This window comes from Notolepis coatsorum, assembly GCF_963971535.1.
Source record: "Notolepis coatsorum genome assembly, chromosome: 1".
NCBI classification, from domain to species: domain Eukaryota; kingdom Metazoa; phylum Chordata; class Actinopteri; order Aulopiformes; family Paralepididae; genus Notolepis; species Notolepis coatsorum.
Genome location: NC_140165.1, coordinates 37,370,419 through 37,384,334, shown reverse-complemented (window position 1 = coordinate 37,384,334; position 13,916 = coordinate 37,370,419). Strand labels below are relative to the sequence as shown.

Genomic DNA, 13,916 nt, shown 5'->3' with positions numbered 1-13,916 from the left:
TATTCACTTAATTACATTTATGATTTGAAATGTTAAGTATGCACTTTTATGGCAAATGAGTATTCGTAGGTAAATCAACATTGAATGTCCAATCTCTGGTTGCGCAGGGAGTAAGTATACAACCTGGAATATTTAGGAAACGACAGCGATAGTACTTAAATAATTATAGCTGGATACACTAAGGGGGGGGGGGGTCCCGCTGGTTGTAAGACAGTAGGAGGGGGGGGTTAGAGAAGTCGCTGGCGGTATCCCATCTGGCCGACGGTGTCTTGGGAGAATCCAAAGTCTTAGACCCAGTGCCCACAGAACCTCGGGCCGTAGACGAACACAGCTGGACCCTCTGTGGAACGGTATCTGCCGGTCCACAACGGAGAGACGTGGTGCGACCTCACGTGTAGAGCGCCGCCTCACCTGTAGTCCTCTCCGGGGGGTAATTCCAACACTCGACAGTGTTGGCCTTTATCCATGGAATAATCAAAGCACATAAAGCATAATCCAAGAGCCGTGGAAGGCTCGCCGTCGTCGGGTAGAGTAATCCAATATACAGGTCCAGTCGCTCTTGACCCGGAGCTCCTCGGATGCAATCACCACTAGGGGTCTGACCAGCCTGGATAAGCGTCCAGATAACGTCAGGAACGATGGGGGTACTGAATAACTGTAGAACTCGAACCGAACGATGCACCATACATAAATAGACTATTATTAGCTTAATAGAATACGTCCAACTCGACGGTATGGTGCCAAACTATGACCATTCAACTATTAATCTACACGATATCTCAATGCCTATTCTGGGCCAAGTAGGCCCTACTACACCGCACGTGCTTCGTGGGGAGGCTTTTGCGTCTGTCACTCTGTTGGAGGGTAAAGAACTGGACTAAAAGAAAGTTCTACTTTACGAGCGTCATATATATATGCGCTATGAACAAATAGTACCACACGTATTTCGCCCGGCATATTACTGCGCGGAACCGGGGGCTGCCTCGACATGTTAGGCGGCACGATTGAACTTGAACCTAGGGGTATGGCAACCTGGCGCCAGGTTCTAGTCCAATGGTAGAATGAAACTATTATGGGCTGTTTAGTAGAAACGGGGATATTCAATGCATATTGTACAAGGAATATACAGGGGATATCAAACGATATACAAATACAATTAAATATATATATATAAATAAATATACATATTCGGTTTAATCTGATCCTTCACAACACTATGCCTTGTTCCAGTAAGTTATGTTAGTGTTCATGTTTTTGATTGCTCTTTTGTTTCGTGTCTAAGTTTTGTTTTCTGGTTAGGGTTTAGAATCTTGTTTTGTCTTGTTTTCCCTCGAGCCAGCCCGGCTGGCCACTTCTACGTTGTGCTTGTAATTGTGACCGTTCGCCTCTTGACTCCTTCCTCGCTCACTGTCAGCACAATATGGGTTCCACCACCAAGCCGACCCGTAACAGAAACACTCAGCCATGCATGAAATAACATAGAACATTTATATGGGAAATGTTTGACCCATGTTGCACATTAGAAGGTTAGTGATAGAATAAATATTTTGATAAAAGAAATTTAAGAAAGGAATTTTTTTATGTATGACAAAAACAGTGTTAATTGAGGAATACCTGGAATACTGGATCATGGAATTATTTCGAGCTCACTGAGCTCATTCAGCACCGTCTTGAGATAAGATGTACAAAAAATCTAAGCAAATGAATAAAGGGGAGATGATTTACAGCGGTTTTTTGTAGATACAGTACTGAATTTTGCCATCCGGACACATGCAATTTTAACAATGCAAGTTGAATATAATATAGAATATCAGGCCTATAAATTACCTTACTATTGCCAAGTCATACATCTATGGATAGGGAACAAATCTCCTCTTTACAATGGCAGTGTTAAATCTGGATTTAGTCATTTCCTCACGTGACTACTCACCTTTTTCCGATGCAATGCACAGAGAATTCACATTATTCAGAGAAACTCTTATTTTCGAAAATATTTAAAATCATCAGCAAACAAATGAAAATATACACTTTGACTGCTGTTTTGATAGGGTTAGGGTATTTACTAACATTAATTAATACGGTCTGTAGGCCTATTGATCGATTTACGACGAGTACAGCAGGGTCCCCCAACAGCTTAACAGGTTAACAAAATTGCCGGCACTGCCTTTGTAAACGACAGCAATGAAAACCTTTTCAAGAAGCTTTTCAGCTTCAAACAGTTCCAGGGATCCAATGTTCCTCTGAGGACAGTTTGTTTATTGAGTTGTGAAAAGATACCTTAGAAATTATTCACTTCTCTGACTCTCACCAAACGACATAGTGCACCTTTTAAGATGACCGATTTCTTTTTGTAGTGTGAATCTAGAGTCTGAGCAGCACAAACGATGTTACAGCAGCCTACTACACCTCATATTTTGGCAGAGCCTGTATAGGACATTTCTCATCTCGGCCCACAGGCTGCAGCTGCCGTGTGAATATTATATGTAATTCCTACATATATATACTATTATGACCCGGTTAGCTATCATATTCCCCAGCAATTATCGGCATGCCATCACACTGAGATCAAAGAGTTTATCAATTAACCCTTTGAGCTTCCCCGAACCCTGTACTGCGTTCAATAATGCAATAAGCATAGCCTTGTTTTGCTCACAATTACAACAGCATACAGAACACTATTTTGAATCAGATGTGAATGACATTGACCTGGGATGCAGACTGAAATTAGTGTTCTCACCTTTGAAGATGCTGAAGAGGACATTTAAGGGGGAATTAAGCTTATAAGGTTAATGCCTGGAGAAAGTATGTGTAGACCAACTGTGATTTGACATTGTTATGGCCTTGTTAGTGTAACAAGTGTTAAATGAACATTGTTTATTATTTTGTAGGATTGAAATGTCACCAAATCCTAGGTTTACAAATGTTAGGAATACTGTTGGTTGTACTTGTGTTTATGATTTATTTATACATGTCATAATCACAGCATGGGCCTACTTCACTCCCCCTCCTTTTCCCCTCACGTCCTCCACACGCTCCTCTTCATCCCCCTCTCCATCCACTGCACACTCCTCCTCATCCTCTCTTTCTCCAGTCACCCCTTCCTTTACCCTCATACGCCCAGCTGTATTTAATCCCCCTAATTCGCACGCGGTCAAGCACCCCACTCTCCACAGCTGCACTCAATCCTTCCCTGATGGGGGGACTACTTCTACACCTCGACGCTGACCAGAAGCTGTTGTGGTATTAATTACCACTGCCCAGGTACGACGTCTCTGCCGAAAGCTCTGCTAGATACCAACCGTGTATTTGCCTTACTCTAACCTGTTTCTCTCCTGTGCCCCAAAGGACCGCCGTCCCTGCCTGGACGTCACCTGTTCCCAAAGAGGAACACTTGTTCTCCCGCTGCACCCCAGCAGCTCCCAAGACAAGCACCAGGACCGCTTGCTCGCTCACTGCCGCCGCGGCAGCCACAAGACAGAACATAACCCGTTCTATTTCCCCCAATTCCTGTGTTGCTCAATTGACATTAAACACCCTTGAAACCGCTCCTATCTCTTCTCGTGTATTCAGCAATTGGACTGTGCTCCAGACCCCAGTTCTCACAGAATACCACGACCACGATGACAGTACACGAGACCGAGGAATGGAAGAAGTTTCAGAAGCAGTCTGTGAGTATCATCAACGGCCAGACCGCCCGGGTTGACCAACTCGCTCACTCCCTAGACGCCGTCACGGCGCAGCTGGCCGCACTCGCCCTCGACTCCGTTGAGCGAGAAACACAGTATCTACGTATCGAGGCACACTTGGCACAGCAGGGCCTACCAGCCGCTACCCCCGCTGCACCAAGCCCCCCGCATAGAGAACCCCCTGTCCCCGCACCAGAACGTTACGATGGAAGCGTCTCCAAATGCTGTGCGTTTTTATTCCAGTGCTCGTTAGTGTTCGAACAACAACCCCACACGTTTCACAGCGATAGGTCTAAAGTAGCTTACCTGTCGGCGCTGCTCACGGGCGCAGCGTTGAAATGGGCCACCGCTCTCCACTTTAACAATTCCTTCCTCTGCAATTCGTACTCCGAGTACGTCGACGACATGCGTAAAATGTTTGACCACCCTCCAGATGGCTCAGAGGGGGCATCCGGCTTGTTTTCGATCCGCCAGGGAAGCCGCAGCGTAAGCGAATACGCTATCGATTTCCACATCCTCGCCGCCGGCTCCGACTGGGGGGACACACCGTTGCGAGGCGCATTTCGCCAGGGCTTGAACGACGCTATTAAAGACGAGCTTGCGTCCAAAGAAAGACCCACCTCCCTGAGTGAGCTAATCCATTTGGCCAGGGAACTGGACCTGCGTCTTCGGGAACGTCGTCGAGAGAAAGCTAGCACCGCTCGTTCGCCTATACCCGGTCCGCCTCGTTGCGCCGCCCACACTGAAGAAAATAGTTCCTTCGAGCCCATGTCTCCCTCCCAGCGAACGCCGACACAGGCTCGCTACAGGAGCATGCCTGTACTGCGGTCAAACAGGTCACTCCGTTGCCTCATGCTCGCTTCGCCCAAACGACGGGGCTCGACAGTAGCGCTGGGCGTCTGTTCGAGTCTTGATATCGCTCCCAGCTCCGGCCCAAACATGCTATTCCGCGCCACGCTGTGTCTGAATAACCAATCACTCCCGTTATCTGCCCTGGTTGACACAGGGGCCGACGAGAACCTCATCGACGCCGGAGTAGTCTCCCGTTACAACATCGCTACTGGCGCCTTGCCGATACCCCGTGATGCCCGGGGGTTAAACGGGAAACTTCTCATGCGGATTACTCGCCACACCGTACCTTTTCGCCTTCTGCTATCCGGGAATCACAGCGAGAATATTCGGTTTCACGTTACCAACTCTCCCCACAATCCCATTGTCCTGGGCATGCCTTAGCTCAAGTTACACAATCCCGTTATCAATTGGCCTACCGGCCTAGTGACCAGCTGGAGCACTCACTGTCACGTCGCTTGTCTGCAGTCGGCTCAGCCGCCACTAGAGGGCGCCGGTTCGCACCCCCCAATGAGAACATTGATCTGTCTGCAATTCCGCCGGCCTACCATGATTTAAAAGCGGTTTTCAGCAAACAACAGGCTCTCTCCCTGCCTCCTCATCGCCAATATGACTGCGCCATTGAGTTACTCCCCGGGGCGCCACTCCCCGCTAGTCGCCTGTTCAACCTCTCGCGCCCAGAGAGAGAATCAATGGAGAAGTACGTTCACGAATCCTTGGCCTCGGGAATAATCACCCCCTCCTCCTCTCCTGTCGGCGCAGGATTCTTCTTTGTTTCCAAGAAGGATCGTTCCCTTCGCCCCTGTATCGATTACCGGGGTCTCAACAACATCACGGTAAAGAACAAATACCCCCTGCCTTTAATCGACTCTGCTTTTGAGCCCCTGCAAGGTGCCACCATCTTCACAAAACTGGACCTCAGGAACGCCTACCACCTTGTCCGCATGCGGGAGGGAGACGAGTGGAAGACGGCCTTCAAGACACCACTCGGCCACTTCGAGTACAAGGTAATGCCATTTGGACTGACCAACGCCCCTGCTGTCTTCCAGGCCCTCGTCAATGACGTTCTCCGTGACGTACTCCACCGCTCCGTATTTGTCTACTTAGACCAGGGGTTCCCAAACTTTTCAGGCCGGGGCCCAGAAAATAAGGCGTCAGAGAGCCGCGGCCCAATGCACATCGTCTGGCTTTTTTTTTTTTTTTTTTTGCCAGGCGACCGATTTTTTAAGCCAAATATCACTTCAATCCTATTAAGTTAGTTCAAGTTAGTTATTCATTTATATGTGCTATTTATGAGAGGGCTAACTTGTTGCAAAATAATAATGATAATAATAATAGCCTCATTAAAATACTATTGTTGCTTCGGTTGTTTTCAGCGTTTTATGTGCATAATCTGTTATTTAGTTTGAAATGTTCGTTGAAATAAGTAGATTTTTCGTTTTTGTTTATTTATTAAGTTAATATAAAACCATATAGTCACATTTTAGAATACAATAGAATAGAATTTTAGAATACAACTAGAAACACTGTCCTGGCCTGCTTCTAAGTTCAGTGACCTGACAAAAAAAAAAAAAAAAAAAAAAAAAAAAAAAAATTTTTTTTTTTTTTTTTTTTTTTTAAATCAACTCGCGGCCCATCCGTGGCTGCTCGCGGCCCACCTTTGGGTCGCGACCCCGACTTTGGGAACCACTGACTTAGACGACATCCTGATCTTCTCCCGCTCCATGGAGGAGCATGTCCAGCACGTCCGCCGGGTCCTCCAGCGTCTTCTGGAGAACAAGCTGTTCGTCAAGGCAGAGAAGTGTGAGTTCCACGTCTCCTCCATCGGCTTCCTCGGCTACATCATTGAGGGCGGCAAGATCCGGGCGGACCCCGAGAAGATCAGAGCGGTGTCCGACTGGCCCCGTCCCACCAACGTCAAACAGCTCCAACGTTTCCTGGGATTTGCCCCCTCTTATCTGCGCTTCATCAGGGACTACAGCCTGGTCGCGGCGCCCCTCACCCAACTCACCTCGCCTTCGGTGCCCTTCGTCTGGTCCGACGCAGTGGACTCCGCCTTCGCCTAGCTGCGCCGGCGCTTCACCACCGCTCCCATCCTCGTCCAGCCGGACACGTCCCGCCAGTTCGTGTTGGAGGTGGACGCCTCCTGCACCGGAGTGGGGGCGGTTCTTTCCCAACGCTCCGCTACCGACCAGAAGCTGCACCCCTGCCTTTTTCTCACGCCGCCTAACCCCAGCCGAGGTCAACTACGACATCGGGAACCTGGAGCTCCTAGCGGTCAAGCTAGCCCTGGAGGAATGGAGGCACTGGCTGGAGGGATCGGAGGTCCCCTTCCTGGTTTGGACGGACCACAAGAACCTCGCCTACGTCTCAACGGCCAAGTGCCTGAACTCTCGCCAGGCTCGCTGGGCGCTGTTCTTCACTATGTTTAATTTCACCCTGACCTACCGGCCTGGTTCCAAGAACACCAAGCCAGACGCCCTCTCCCGGCAGTTCGTCCCTGAGGAGGGTCCCACACACCCCGACACCATCCTTTCCACTTCCTGTCTGGTGGCCACCGCCACCTGGGAGATCCAGTCCATCGTCAGGGAGGCACAGCGTGCCCAGCCTGACCCAGGTAACGGTCCACCTAACCGGCTTTTTGTCCCTGACCTTGTCCGCTCCCAGGTGCTCGAGTGGGTTCACGCTTCCCGGTTCGCGTGCCACCCGGGGATCGACCGGACACTATCCCTGCTGAAGAGGCACTTCTGGTGGGTCACCATGAGAGAGGACACCCGCGCTTTCGTCCTGGCGTGCACCGTCTGTGCTCGTGCGAAGGCCTCCCATCGACCGCCCGCCGGGCTCCTTCGTCCGCTCCCAGTCCCCGGTCGGCCCTGGTCGCACGTCGCCCTGGACTTCGTCACCGGCCTTCCCCTCTCACACGGTAACACTGCCATCCTCACCATTGTTGACCGTTTCTCAAAGGCTGTGCACTTCGTTGCTCTTCCCAAACTCCCCTCTGCTGCAGAGACTGCTGACCTGATGGTACTCCACGTCTTCCGACTCCATGGGATCCCGGCAGACATCGTCTCCGACAGGGGCCCTCAGTTCATATCCCAGGTCTGGAGGGCTTTCTGTCGGGCTCTGGGGGCCACGTCAGCCTCTCCTCCGGGTTCCACCCACAGACCAACGGCCAGTCGGAGCGGGCCAACCAGGACCTGGGATCCGCACTCCGCTGCGTGACAGCCCGGGACCCCTCCGGCTGGAGCGCCTTCCTGCCATGGGTTGAATACGCCCACAATTCCCTGTCTTCGGCGGCCACAGGTCAGTCCCCCTTTGAGTCATCTTTGGGCTATCAACCCCCGCTGTTCCCTGCCCAGGAAGAGGAGATCGCCGTGCCGTCGGTGCAAGACCATCTCCGTCGCTGCAGGACGATCTGGGAGGAGACAAGGGCTGCGCTGCTCCGGACTGTGGACCAGAACCGGCGCTTCGCCAACCGCCACCGGACCCCGGCTCCCGCCTATGTACCAGGTCAGATGGTATGGCTCTCATCTCGGGACCTGAAACTCAAATCCGTCTCACGGAAACTAACCCCCCGTTTCGTGGGGCCCTACAATATCCTGTCTCTCATAAATCCCTCTGTTGTCAAGCTCCAGCTCCCCCCCCATATGCGCATTCACCCTTCCTTCCATGTCTCCCAGCTCAAACCGGTGGTCTCCAGTCCCCTGTCTCCCCCTGCTCCAGAGCCCCCTCCTCCGCTGGTGATAGACGACCACCCGGCCTACGTGGTCCGGGAGTTGCTGGTCGTGCGGCGACGCGGCCGCGGCTTCCAGTACCTGGTCGACTGGGAGGGCTAAGGCCCGGAGGAGCGGAGCTGGATCTCCCGGTCGATGATCCTGGACCCGGATCTCGTCCGGGACTTTCATCGGGCTCACCCGTAGAGGGGGTCCTGTGATAATCACAGCACGGGCCTACTTCACTCCCCCTCCTTTTCCCCTCACGTCCTCCACACGCTCCTCTTCATCCCCCTCTCCATCCACTGCACACTCCTCCTCATCCTCTCTTTCTCCAGTCACCCCTTCCTTTACCCTCATACGCCCAGCTGTATTTCATCCCCCTAATTCGCACGCAGTCAAGCACCCCACTCTCCACAGCTGCACTCAATCCTTCCCTGATGGGGGGACTACTTCTACACCTCGACGCTGACCAGAAGCTGTCGTGGTATTAATTACCACTGCCCAGGTACGACGTCTCTGCCGAAAGCTCTGCTAGATACCAACCGTGTATTTGCCTTACTCTAACCTGTTTCTCTCCTGTGCCCCAAAGGACCGCCGTCCCTGCCTGGACGTCACCTGTTCCCGAAGAGGAACACTTGTTCTCCCGCTGCAACCCAGCAGCTCCCAAGACAAGCACCAGGACCGCTTGCTCGCTCACTGCCACCGCGGCAGCCACAAGACAGAACATAACCCTGTTCTATTTCCCCCAATTCCTGTGTTGCTCAATTGACATTAAACACCCTTGAAACCGCTCCTATCTCTTCTCGTGTATTCAGCAATTGGGCTGTGCTCCAGACCCCAGTTCTCACAATACCAAAGACACTTTTATATGAACCGTCACTTTAAGAAAGTTCACGGTCAAGAGCTTTGCTTCCGGTTCACTAGACCAGTTCATTGTCTATAGAGTACTTTCCCGGTTCTAGTCACTTCGCACCAGAACGCTCAACCTAAGAGGTAACGATATTGATTAACGTGTAGCACTTTGTGGATTCATAGGTTGTAAATATTCAGGTAAGAATTCTGTTAGTAATTGAGTAATGTTGACTCAGTAATGTTGTTACAAATGTTTTGGGTAAATTCTATGCACAATTGGATGTTTTGGTCGGTGAAATTCGCCGTCAAATACAGTTAGTCATTCATGGTTCTTTGTCGACAGATTTGACTCAGGACTGGAAACGAATGTAATACCGTCTTTTGTGGTACTTTTGCCATTCATTGTGTGCACTGCAGGTATGTGTATTCTAAAATGTTTCTTTCATGTTTATGTATTCACTTTATACACTTTGTACATTTATATTAAATGCCATTCACGCTCAGGCTAACAGGTTTAGTATGCTAGTTACTGTGTGAGATGTGGCTAGGTCACGCGGTCCACGTAGGCACTTCGCGCCAGAACGCTCAACCTAAGAGATTTGATTCAGGACTGGAAACGAATGTAATACCGTCTTTTGTGGTGCTTTTGCCATTCATTGTGTGCACCGCAGGTTCCCCACCATTTGAGAGTTGACTGAACCAGCAATAAATGGCCGTTATTGCCGACAGTAGAACCGTCTCCTCCTTCCCTGTGGCGTTTGAAGTCCCCAGAACACAACGCAGACAAAACGGGTGTTAGCCAGACTAACACACAGAACAACCGTTACATTAGCAGTCATATTCCCCTGCAATCAGTGTACATCATAGAGATCATGGGCTAAAATCTTCAAACAAATAAAAGGGGCACTTCACAAAAAAACTAAAACAATGCTGGTTTATTTTGCAAATAATCTCACACACATCCCAGAGCTCCAAACAGTTTTGCACGCATTCATTTAGTTTGACAGTTAATTTTTTTGTTTGAGTGTTGAGTTTGAGTGTTGCATGTCATCCAGGGATGTGATCGGAGGCCACTGAATCCTTTTGCTGTTTTAACTGTAGCTCAAATATTTTTTCCCCATCAACATGATTTAATTTAGCATGTACTTAACACAACTCAAGGATTCAGTGTCCTCCTATATGACAATAACTGTCAAACTAGAACAACAAGTGCAAAATGTATATGAAATACATGTTTTTTTTATCCACTTTTTCTCCTTATTTTTTTCAATTTTTTCTCCCATCCCAATTTCGCCTCGCCAATTCTCCCTTCAATTCTCCCCTCCCCTGTCTCAAACGTTGCTAGACTATGCCTCCCACTGGTCGGCTGCAGTGAGGACCAAGCCTTGCATCACGTGTCCCCTCCGGTACACGAGGAGGCAGCTGTCGCATCTTTTCACCTGTACAGCGCGATATCTCAGTGTCGAGGAGTAGCGCGTGGGAGGCTCATGCTGCCCCCGTTACTTCCTGATTCTGCTGTACAGGCACACCAACCGACCTGTAGGAGTCGCTGTCCACAACATCCAATCCCCACCCACCAGCTTTCCCACCCCTAACACTGCCAATTGTGTTAGTATGAACGACCAGCCAAGCTGGTAGCAACGCCGAGAGCTGGGCTCGAACCCAGCATCTCCTGCGTTAGTGGCGAGCGCCTTGCCCACTGCGCCAACTAAATACATGTTATTTAAATTATTTTATTTGAATTTTATTATGTCATTCTTATTATCCTGCCTGTACCCCCCCCCCCCCCTCTCCCTCTCCCATATTATGTTATCTTATTTTAAGATTATGTGCAGAATAAATCACCATAGCTTTTTTTTTTCTCTCTGTGAAATACCCCTTTGATGTTGAAATTAAGCTCTGGAATAAGTATGAAACGTTGAGGCGGAACACGAGTCGAGACGCCGAACGACGTACATGGTTCTCATCTGACAGCAGCTCCTCTAATCTCTCGGCGCACAGCGCCTTGCCCCTCCGTTCCTGCAGGACTATGATTTGTTATCATAAACGTTGCTCTGCAACCGCGCCACCTTGTCACCAAATCCCCAGGCGCAGAGCTCCACTCGGGGGAACGAGGAAATCTTCTTTTCTCTCGGCTAAGCACTTCTTCGGAATGAATTCTGACGAATATGGTCACGCTGCTTCTTTGCATAAATTGTGAGTAATATATATGGCAGCACCCTCCGTGGTGGTATTTTTCATCATTCGGCTACTTGGGTGTTGTGGCAGCATAGGTTTCTTTAGCATAGGATTATATTCAGTTTTTTTTATTCTCTCTGTGTGAGGAATGACTGAGCCATGCTGAGAGAAGGAATGTGTGCCTGCATTTCTGACAAATAATGAATATATTTAGATTATGTATAACCTCTCTGATGCCAGTTTATGCAGCTACAATTTGTCTTTTTTCACAGCTAATGTACTACAGAATTGCAGCATTGATGGGAAGAATCTGCCTCAGTCAGGGGCCAGTTTTAGTTCAGAATAAAATGTAATTATTAATCAAATATAAGGCTGCTGATGGACGAAAACCTTATATGGCCAATTCTGCTTTTCATGTTTTAACTTGAATTGAATGTTCACATTTTTTATGTTCACATTTTAGTTTGTGCAGTGACCAGGTTTCAAATAGCCACCATGATCCCATTCAAAGCCCAATGTAGAACTTCAAAAACAATACATTGCCGTCAATCTAAAAATAATTTTTTTATTATTATTTCTCATTATTCCTGAAAGGTTTACCCTTTTTGGACATAGAAGGTTCTTGCCCGACAACCAACAATCAACCAACCAACAATCAACAGAACAAGTGCAAATACCACATAAGCAATTACCGTATTTGAATGCCAAAATACAGAACGCAAAACCTGGCAGCATCAGCAGCACAACTCTTCATTGCATTATCGTGCCCAAAGCATATTGCTCCACGGTGCCTTCCTGACACGCTGAAAACTGAACTGTAAACCCAAGATTACAAAATTTACTTACATTTCAGTTTTTCATGCATAAATTGTATGCAGTTTCTTCTTTAAAAAAAGGGGAGTGGCGAGCTTGTACTTTTTAGCCGTTGCCAACTTTCTCATCTCGTCACTTTTCAACATGAAATGACATGTAGTTCTACAGTTCTAATTTGCTCCCAAAGTTTCCAGATAATAAATATGTAAACAAACATGTCTGCTTCAAAGTACATTAGAACTCACACCTCAGCAGTCACTCACTGTTAGTCCTTGCAGTGAGCTCTGTGGTGCGTTTAGACACTGAAGAAGCCTGTTACAGGATGCGATTATTTGATAAATTGGTCGCTTTGGTCTTAGCAAAGACTTGGCAAGACTTTGTCAGTGTACAGTTGATTCTTTATGCTTTCCCCCCCCATGCTGAATGAGTTATTTCCTGAAGAAGAATAAGCACAGCTCTGGCAAGCGTTAAGCTAAAAAAGGTCCCTCTGTATAACCGCATGTAGGAAAGACAATTGTAGTTTACAAATTAATCAAATAATCGATCAGTCAACAAAATCCTATGACTAAGAATTGCTTTAACCAGGGACAGCCAGAGAGGAAACTCATAATGGAAAAAAGCCTCACCTTATAGTCCCTGGACGACTGGACGTCGATCTGGTGAGACACGGATGCCGTTTGGTTCATCTTCAACTGCTCCTTAATTCAGGGAATGTCCCTTTATCTTCGACTGTCTGTGTGAGGTCAGGATTCACAGCAACAGCTGCACCTACTGGGATTCCACTGGGATTAAACTGAAACTCTTACTTTCTATATGATGATACCTATGTTGCATATATCATCCTTGCAGGTAGGTCAAGAGCTCAGTTCTTTAAAAAATCTCCATTCTTTAAAAAAATGTCCATCCTCGCAAGCATCTTCCCCAGTGAAGCCAACTCATTTGCTGATGATACTGTGATAATGTTTGGATTATAGTAATGCTGCTGGTAAGTCTTTGTCTCAGCTGGTTCTCTCTCGTGTTGCAGCCTGACTTCTCAAGGCTCTGAAAGCAGCGCGTCTGCATGCAGGCTCCCTCCCGCTCTCTCTCTCTCTCTCTCTCTCTCTCTCTCTCTCTCTCTCTCTCTCTCTCTCTCTCTCTCTCTCTCTCTCTCTCTCTCTCAATCATACACTAAATGAGTTTAGCACCACATCGATATACACCACCCCCTCTCTCTTATAAAATGATTTAAGCATCCCATCTGTATACAAGCTCCTTCTCTCTCTCTCTCTCTCTCTCTCTCTCTCTCTCTCTCTCTCTCTCTCTCTCTCTCTCTCTCTCTCTCTCTCTCTCTCTCTCTCTCTCTCTCTCTCTCTCTCTCTCTCTCTCTCTCTCGCTCTCTCTCTCTCTCTCTCTCTCTCTCTCTTCATTTCTCTATCCCCCACTCTCAATTTATTTCAGTTCAGTGGGTGCTTTGACAGAGATCCATTGCCAAAGCAGAAGGTAACAAAGTGAACTGCACTCACCATAGCACAATCATTATAACCCTTTCACCACCACACTACCGAAGGGTAACCTTTCACTACCACACTACAGACGGTTAAGTGTGGTAGTGAAAGGGTTAACCGTCTGTACTGTGGTAGTGAAAGGGTTAACCTTCTGTAGTGTGGTAGTAAAAGGGTTAACCGTCTGTAGTGTGGTAGTGAAAGGGTTAACTGTATGTAGTGTGGTAGTGAAAGGGTTAACCGTCTGTAGTGTGGTAGTGAAAGGGTTAACCGTCTGTAGTGTGGTAGTGAAAGGGATAATCAAATGTGTTATACTGAGTGTTATTCTTCATTCAGTAATG

The 13,916-nt window shown here is 48.2% G+C and overlaps 1 protein-coding gene across 1 annotated transcript in view; it reads right to left on the bottom strand.

The window, feature by feature from the left end:
- LOC311231311 (inactive dipeptidyl peptidase 10-like) overlaps positions 1-12,780 on the bottom strand; it is a gene marked incomplete at both ends in the record, with an annotated part of 312,294 nt that extends 299,514 nt beyond the window's left edge. The window contains one exon of the mRNA XM_084317856.1: positions 12,721-12,780. Coding sequence (XP_084173982.1) covers positions 12,721-12,780 — 60 coding nt within the window. The remainder of the gene's footprint in view (positions 1-12,720) is intronic.
- Between the last annotated feature and the right edge of the window lie 1,136 nt (positions 12,781-13,916).